Source organism: Epinephelus moara, chromosome 5, assembly GCF_006386435.1.
Source record: "Epinephelus moara isolate mb chromosome 5, YSFRI_EMoa_1.0, whole genome shotgun sequence".
NCBI lineage: Eukaryota > Metazoa > Chordata > Actinopteri > Perciformes > Serranidae > Epinephelus > Epinephelus moara.
The window spans coordinates 18,223,234-18,231,795 of NC_065510.1; the positions used below are offsets into that span (position 1 = coordinate 18,223,234).

Genomic DNA, 8,562 nt, shown 5'->3' on the forward strand with positions numbered 1-8,562 from the left:
GTCTGCGCGGAGAGAGACTCGATGGCGGCAGAGGCGGCCTCCCCGTCGCTTTGAGGACTACGTGTGAGCTTGTAGTCGCCGGGACGGGCGACATGCTGGTGGGGGCAATGTAGCGACTGGGGCTGTGACTGTGATAAATGTAAAAAAACTGTAAAATGATGAATGGTCACTTTAAGGGCACTACCCAGAATGCACTGTGTTCAGGAGAAGTGTGTGTTGTTATGTGTTTCGTGCGCTCTGAGAGTGCATGTTTTGTTTTCAGTGTTCGATCTGCCGGTGTGTGAGTCTCATGCAGAAGAGTTTTGTTCCCTCGAGTCTCGGGGTATGTGTTAAGACGGCTTCACGTCAGTTGCAGGATGCCATGCTCTGTTGATGTTCAGGAACGACCAATGAAAAGGCGCTGTGAGTTATAAGAAATCCGGTGTTGATGAACTTTAACCTGCCGCTCGTCACAATAATTTTCCATTTCAACTTTATTTTCTTGTTGGCATATATGTGCAGCTAAGTTAAAAAAATCTGCTGTTTTTATTATTTTGAGATGATGATCTTAATTTATTTTGATTGAAAAGTTAATGTAGCCTATATTTAAGTTATTCTTTAAGTCTTTAATTAATGTTAAGATAATTTTCCATTTTGGGATTTTACAATAAAAATTACATTAAGACTGTAAAAGATGGCCTTTAGGACATTTTTTATGGCAGTTTTTAATCTTGCATCAAATAGTGAATTGCATACTGTATGCAGACTGTTGCATGTACAACTCACTAGCAGTAAATATTGTACTGGTAGTATTGAACAACAAGAAGCAAGACAGTTGCAAGCCTTCGAAATTAGAGTTATGTAAAGCTTTTAATGGGTCAGTTAGGTCCTAGAGATGTGGTGACAACAGCTGCGCAGGGAGGCCCAATGTGATTTTTTTTATATATGTGTATATTAAATTCAGCACCATCTCTGTAAAAGTTCTCATTTAGGTCACTGGATATCTTGTAATCCTGAATTTTGTCACACATTCAAGAGGCTAAATCAGTTTGAAACTGATTGATGAAAATATTTTGTAGACCAAACAGACCAAGTCTAGCTGCTTTAAATTAAGGACTTCACTTGTTCCATGTAAAACTGAAATAGTTCCAGGAAGAGAGAATTTTTTGCTTAGTTTATTATGTAAGAATTTTCCCATTATGCACAAAGCTGTTATTACATTGTTTTTCTTACATTATGAGCTTTTATCACATTTAAATTATTACATTATGAGTTGCTACACACAAGTATCATAAATATAGAAAATCAGTTCAATAAATGAAGGCCAAATGTTTACAATGTAGGAGATGAAAAGCCTAAACAATTAAAATATGTGAAACACTGCATATAATTACATATATCAGCAGTGCCAGAGGATGAATCCTAATAAGTTATTCTATCTTTTGAGTTTTTCTTTAGCACCACCACCAGGTCAGAATTTTCATTTTTCAAAAAACCAAATGGGAGGCAGCAGTAGCACATACTGGCTTGGCTTGGAGTGTGGACTGGCAGTTGAAGAGGTGCCAGTTCACACTCCTGGGCACCAGGAAAGTGCCCTTGAGCAAGGTATCGAATCCCCAAACTGCTCCAGGGGCACCATATCATGACTGCTCCAAACATTTTTTTTTTAAAATATACTTTATTAATCCCCCTGAGGGGAAATTCAGTTTTTTCACTTTTTTTTGTCATTAACACACAGGTTTGAAAGACACACAAACAGGACCTATACATGTACAAAGTGGAGAGATGTCAGAGTGAGGGGGGTGCCTTGGTCAGGCGCCCCGAGCGGTTGGGGTGTTCGGTGCCTTGCTCAAGGGCACCTCGGCAGTGCCCAGGAGGTGAACTGGCACCTCTCCAGCCACCAGTCCACGCTCCATATTTGGTCTGGACGGGGACTCAAACAGGTGACCCTCCGGTTCCCAACCCAAGTCCCTATGGGCTGAGTTACTGCCGCATGTGTGTGTTGTGTGTAATAGGGATATGCGAAAGTCACATTTCAACCTCAGCTGTACCAGCAGCAAGCTAAACCAAGATATTCAATGTATGGACTATCTCTCTTTGTCTTTTTAAGTGTTTTTTAAAGGCAACTTTTTATTAACATGTGCATGAATACAAATGTCCCATATACCCTGCGCCATGACAGCAGGAAATAACTGAAACTAATTCCAATAAAATCCATAGTCATGTTCTCATGAATTACAATTTTATTGCTAACCTCAAGTAAATTCACAGTTACATTTCTCTCTTATTGTCTCTTTGTATTTGTCCAAATTTCCTCTGTACAGTACATTATTAAGACAGCGCACCTGTGGATATGTTATATCCGGAAAGACTCTTAGTTCAAGTATTTATTTTGATTTTAACAATTTTATGGTTACAAAGCAGATTAAATCAACTCATCTTACATTATTAAAACTTGCAGAACAAATTCATTGTGGCAAATAATCACTCTAGTTAACAATAACAGTGGTTTTTATTGAATCTCCTTGTTCCTTGTTGACTGTCCCCTGCAATTTAGACAAAAGGGAAGTGGGTCATTTTTGCATCATGAATAGATTACATAGTATAAGAGCAGACTCAAACAACAATTTCTATTTTTGGCATCTGCAAATGATTAAAATATGTCAATTATCCCAAAGAAAGTTTTGTAAATAACACACTGAAATTGCAAAACATCCAGTTGCCTTTGATTGACTGGATTACTCTTTAGCAGTGAAGCTCAGTGAGGTAGCTAATCATTTACCGTAGCTTTAATATTGAATTACATGTAATCTTTCTCTCCTTTTTACCTCGGTTTCTCAATGTCCTCGATGTACTCTGGCAGTCGGATGTTTAATGTTTCAGGCAGCTGCGAAACCACCAAACCAGATACAACTGCCACCGTGCAATAAGTGACTGCAGGGAGGAGATGCCACACGTCCTCCAATAGCATGATGAGTGGAGATATGGACACACCCAGCCGCGCCACAAATGCGGTGTAGCCTAAACCGTTCTGTCTGAAAAACAAAAAGCACTGAGGTTAATGTAAACCTGTAATAAATGTTGTCACAGCAGAGTAGATAATCATTGTTCATGGTTAAACTTGTCACAAGAGTTTGTTGCTGACTTACCGTACGACTGTAGGAAAGAGCTCAGTTGTGAAGAGGTACACGATTGTGAATGAGGCTTCTGACATGGCTTTTCCAAGGACGCCCACAACAGTACGAATGACCCACTTATCTGGGGGAAAACGTTTAGATATTTGTCAAGACAACTCTCAGATATGTTAACAAAAATCTGATTTCATTAAAATAAAAAACAAATAACCTTGTGAGACAAACATGTTGATTAGGAGACAGAGACCAGTCGACAGCATGGATCCCATTTCACCAGACCTCCTCCCAACTTTCTCCAGGAAGTAATACACACCAATCTTCAATGGCATTTCAATAGATGCAAATATGAGTTGTGTGAGATATGTGTTCAGTCCAAACCCAGTGATGTTCAGACTAATCCCATAATATGTAAATGCAACACCATACCTAGAAAATGGAACACAACATTAAAACATTCACACACACCAATTTTAACCCTTTAACCCTGATAAGTGCAAAAAGGCAGATTTTCTCATGGCATATATTACATTAATATATACTCAGAGTGATAATTATTTATCACGATTTTACATTCACTAGTGTTTGATTTATGTCACTTACACTATGTTAAATTCATAGCTCAACATTTTTAGAAAAGACATTTGTTTGCTTTATTTCTTAGGGTTACATCAAAAGATTGATACCACTAAACTACAGGGCTGGAGCCAGACTACAATTAGCTTAGCTTAGCATAAACACTGGTAACAAGGGGAAACAGCTACCTCACTCTGCTACAAGTTCAAAATCCACCTACCAGCACCTCCAGGGCCTACTCATTAACATGTTTTCTGGCCTTTGAAGTCCAAACAGAAAAGTAACAAGGTAACAGCACATAGTTTGGCTTCATTACAACTCACAGCATTCACTGACAAACAACTGTCTTATACTAAACACGTTTTCCAAGCAAATACAACATGCTAACATTATTAGCACCAGCCTATGGCGTTTTACATTGTATAAATTAGCCTAGCGACGAGCAGAGATTTCCTCTGTTCATATGAAGCCAGGATAAATCCCGAAGTATAAATCCCTGAAGGATAAATCACACACAAGACTTAAAATGCTATTTTAGTGGAGGCTTTACTTTCTTCACAATTTATTGTTTCTTATCTGTGAACTACAAGTAAATACAAGCTTCGTCTCCACTGAGGGAAATGGTTTCAGTATACAGAAACTGACAGGTCTGCGTCACCGCGAAACTGAGCGTAGGGTGGGCGAGTTCAACTTTCTGTCAACAGCTTTGAAAACACCCCTTTTTTCACAAGTAACTTAGCCTGTCCCCCCGCCACAGGAAATAATGGATTAATCCTGGAAAGCTATTGATGTAGCACTTTTCTCCTTATGAAAGTAACACTGCGATTATTCCACCAATGAGAATTTGGTCGGACGAGAGCATATCGACCAAATAATCGGAGGCAAACATGAGGCAAAGAAACACTCTACCTTTGTCCCTACTAGTTATCTGATGTCAGAAAGAAAGTAAACAAGCATCTTTCCCAAAATGCTAGGCTAAACAATTCCTTTAACCCATGTCATGAAACTGATACGTACCACACTATCCCTGAGCATATAGACAGTTTCCTAATAGTTGGGGTCTTGAAAAGATCCACTAGAGTGTACTTCTTATCCTCAGTTTCACCTTTTACAGATTGCAGTAACTCCTATGAGAGAGCAAACACAGTAAAACTATTCATTCATAAGACTTGTGGACAGGACTAATTGTGAAACTGTTAGTAAATAACATCAAAATGTACCGTCGGTGTGATGGTGGCCATACACTTGGTTCTGCTGTTCATCGTGGCACATTGCATTATGTACTGATGAGCCTCGTCTGCCTTTCCTTTTGCCAGGAGCCATCTCGCAGACTCTGGGAGCCACCTGAAGCAACAAACATGGTGAGTTCAGTGTCACATTGACTTCTGAAATATGAAATTTTAATACCTCCAAGTAATGATGGACACTATCATGGGTAAGGTCACTGCCACGATGAGCCTCCTCCATTCATTTACGCAATATGCTATTCCCACCAGAATCCAGGTCCCAAGTGTCCAATCCAGGCTTATGATCACACCAGCAAAGGTCCTGTGTTCAATGCTGAACCATTCAACATCTGGAGAAAAGTTAGCACAACTGAAAAGTCAGATCGTATTTTACAAATGATTTCTTGAGACTAAAACTAAAAAAAGATTAAAACATATTCTATTTTCCTCATCTCATTTTTTTAACATTAGCATACTTACTCAGAACAATAGAGATGATACTTATTCCTGAGAGTGACATCCCCGTAAAAAACCTCATGATGATAAACATCACATACGATGAAGAGAAGGCACTCAGGATTGCAAACAATACGGACGACAGATAAGATACCAGCAGCAGCGGCCGTCGTCCAAACCTGGTCATGAAAAGAAAAATATTAAGAACAATTATTGTCTTAAAAACTAATGAGACAGACCTCGAACATTTATTCTCAATTCACAAAAAAGGCCATGCTTTGCACATGTTCTTTTAACTTGTCTTAAAGGTACAGTGTGTAGGATTTAGGGGCAACTTGAATGGGGATAATATGTTTCAATCATGTGGCTCCTCTACACTTTCAAAATAATATCGGACTGAATGGATCAAATATGATTGTGAAACAGGTCATTTCACAGGGGTTGTGACACTCTAAAATATTAAGACACTTATAGACATTTACAGACGCCTCTTTTGCCATGGGAAAAAGTATTTTTGGGCCTGATGGCATCACCTGACAGATGTAATTACTCTGTTTGACCACTTTAAAATTTGACTTTAAATCCTGGCACACCTTCTGGGGACCTGATATCTACATAACAGGTGGATCATCTTCCATAGAGTGCCAACAACCTCTTTTTTTTTTACTAGAGATCTTAAACATTACATTAAGAATTGTCTTGCTTAAATCAAAGCCCAACGTATTACCTTACGCCTCCACTGGTGCCCAGTACACAGATTAAAGACAGAATAATGTGAAAGAAAGCACCAGAGGCCGGGATGTTCTGACTTTTGGCCTCTTGTTAGGTCAAGATCCAAAAACACAGGATCCTACAATTTCCATTATGCAGCTCAACAGTGTTTTTCATTAATTTACCTTGTCTCCTAAATCCCCCCATCCATCTAAAATTTTTAACACAGGTTAACACAATGTTAAATCTCAAGCCCAAGCATCATCATTATTTATTATTATCGTAATTTTTGTTAGACTTTGTAAAGCTCCTCCAGAAAACAAGACTGTCCTTCAAAATTCCACAGGTGCTTTATGACACATATTTATGTTTTGTGTGTGGTGGCGACCTCTAGGTGTCGTATTTATTATTACAGGAGCAAAGAGGGAAGTCGGGTGAGGAAATATAGAGAGCAAGAAGGTCTGCATAGAGTAGGAAGGAGGGTAGCTGGATTGGTCAAACAAACACAGGACTTTCATCCAGAAGACCAGTGTTCATGCACCGTGTGAAACCAGAAGTCAAATGTAGCGTTATTTTTACAAAAAAAAACATAGTAAGCCTACATATGTCAGTGATTTCACATGACGTATGTCACATGAGAAACATTTCCAAACAGTTATTTAAAGCTAAAACATGATGTTTTGTCTAAACCTAACCATGTAGTTTTGGTGCAACTGCGACCTTCTGATGACATTAACCCATGCGTTTAAAACTGCAACCATTAATGGTCATATGAGCTATTCTGTCGTCCACTAGAATGTGCTAATTTGGGCATTTTAACATGGGAGTTTACCACTTCAAGATTCAAGAGGTTTATTGCCATATGCACAGTAGAAAAACCCAGCGGTTTGCACTGTACAATGAAATTCTAAACTGCCAGTCTCCCTTCATACAAGACAATTAAATAAAATATAATTTAGGGGCTGTGTTCCATTCTGTTATTCAACACTCTGATGGCCTGTGGGTAGAAGCTGTTGGTCAGTGTTGTCCTGGATTTTACACTCCTGTAGTAGCGTCTGCCTGATGGCAGAAGTGTGAAGATATAGCAATATGACTGAAGTGGTTGTATGGGTTGAGAGACTCGTTGAGAACTACATGTCCCCTTTAATTGTATCTGACATTTGTTATAGAGAGGCAGTGTGTATCCATTTTTTGTTGTTGTTGTTGTTGTTTTTTATTAACAGACCTACCTGTCACTGAGAAACCCAAATATAGGGGCTCCGACCATAACACCAATGAAGAAGACTGTGGCTGTTGCCTTGTTCATCCCTTTTCTGCTGCACACGAGATCCCACTGCAAAGACATGATTGAAAGCATTACAGTAAAACATTTTGCAGTTGTCCATCGTGGAAGCTGAACTCAATACCAAGTCAAAACTAAATGTTTCTTACGTTTGCATTTAATTAAAAATTCAGCCACAAAGGATGCAACAAACATTTGATTTAATGCCTACATTAAAAGTCTACAGAACAAATGCCAATGCCTTTAACGTCTCTGAGGAACATGGTATTCGATTAAAACATAGCTACTTAAAAAAAAATACTGTTAAATCTATTGAAGAAACTTACCTCTGTTGCCAAAGTAGATTTAAATGTGCTGTTGTCATACACCCATCCGTTCTGACACTGAACAATAGATGCATCCTCACTGCTGTTTAAGCCTACCAGATGATACTGCGGCTTTAAAAACATCTGACAGGAGCTCAGAGTCCCATCCGGCTCTGTTGGCACACCAGCAGCCAGTTTCTCTGGCTGAGATAAGTTCCCAAAGATGCCTCCATCATCCAGAGCGGTGATGTTACAGTGGTGAGAGGGAACAGCCGCCATGAAGTTATTCAGCAGAAAGTGACATGGCAGAGTCATTCGAGCAAAGATCTGAATCAAAAATAGTCTGATTTGGAATTTTCCAAATCCATTAATTTCTGAAAGTATGTTGTCAAATTTCATTTTGCTGCTGTGCTGTCAGAGTCGACAAGAAGTTAAATGTTCCAACAGCCATATGAAGTTAGGTCCCAGACACTTAACTGGACACATTCACCAGAGGCACGTTAATCATTATCATCCACTAAAGAACCAGCTTTTTAGCATTTCAGTGCCCCCTATGTGATGCAATCACAGTCAGTCTGTTATAAACTGACTTCACTGTATTGGTGCAGCCACAACAATCTGCATAAATCTCTGTGTAACAAGATTACAGGGCCAGTGTGTAATATTTGGCATGGTTTATTGTCAATCTGAATCTGAATCTGAATATTCTACCCATTAATATGTTTATACAAGTGTGTAATCACTATAAAATAAAATTTGTTTGGTTTTCGTAGCCTTATAATTATGCTTTTATATATATATATAGCAAGGGCCTTGCTTTAGAGAGGTCGCCATCTTGCGCCGCCATGTATGTATGGCAGACCGAGTGGACAATCCAGCCAGCCAGAGAACGCATT

At 39.0% G+C, this 8,562-nt stretch overlaps 1 protein-coding gene across 1 annotated transcript; it reads right to left on the bottom strand.

Annotated features, from left to right (window-relative positions):
- Positions 1-2,204: 2,204 nt before the first annotated feature.
- On the bottom strand, positions 2,205-8,097 carry LOC126390385 (solute carrier family 22 member 7-like). The gene is made up of 10 exons (XM_050044665.1): positions 7,688-8,097; positions 7,309-7,412; positions 5,393-5,547; positions 5,094-5,262; positions 4,907-5,030; positions 4,704-4,813; positions 3,325-3,539; positions 3,129-3,237; positions 2,808-3,014; positions 2,205-2,525 (listed from the first exon to the last, which is right to left on the bottom strand). The coding sequence occupies exons 1-10, from the start codon at positions 8,063-8,065 to the stop codon at positions 2,492-2,494; spliced, it is 1,605 nt and encodes a 534-aa protein (XP_049900622.1). The 5' UTR covers positions 8,066-8,097; the 3' UTR covers positions 2,205-2,491.
- Between the last annotated feature and the right edge of the window lie 465 nt (positions 8,098-8,562).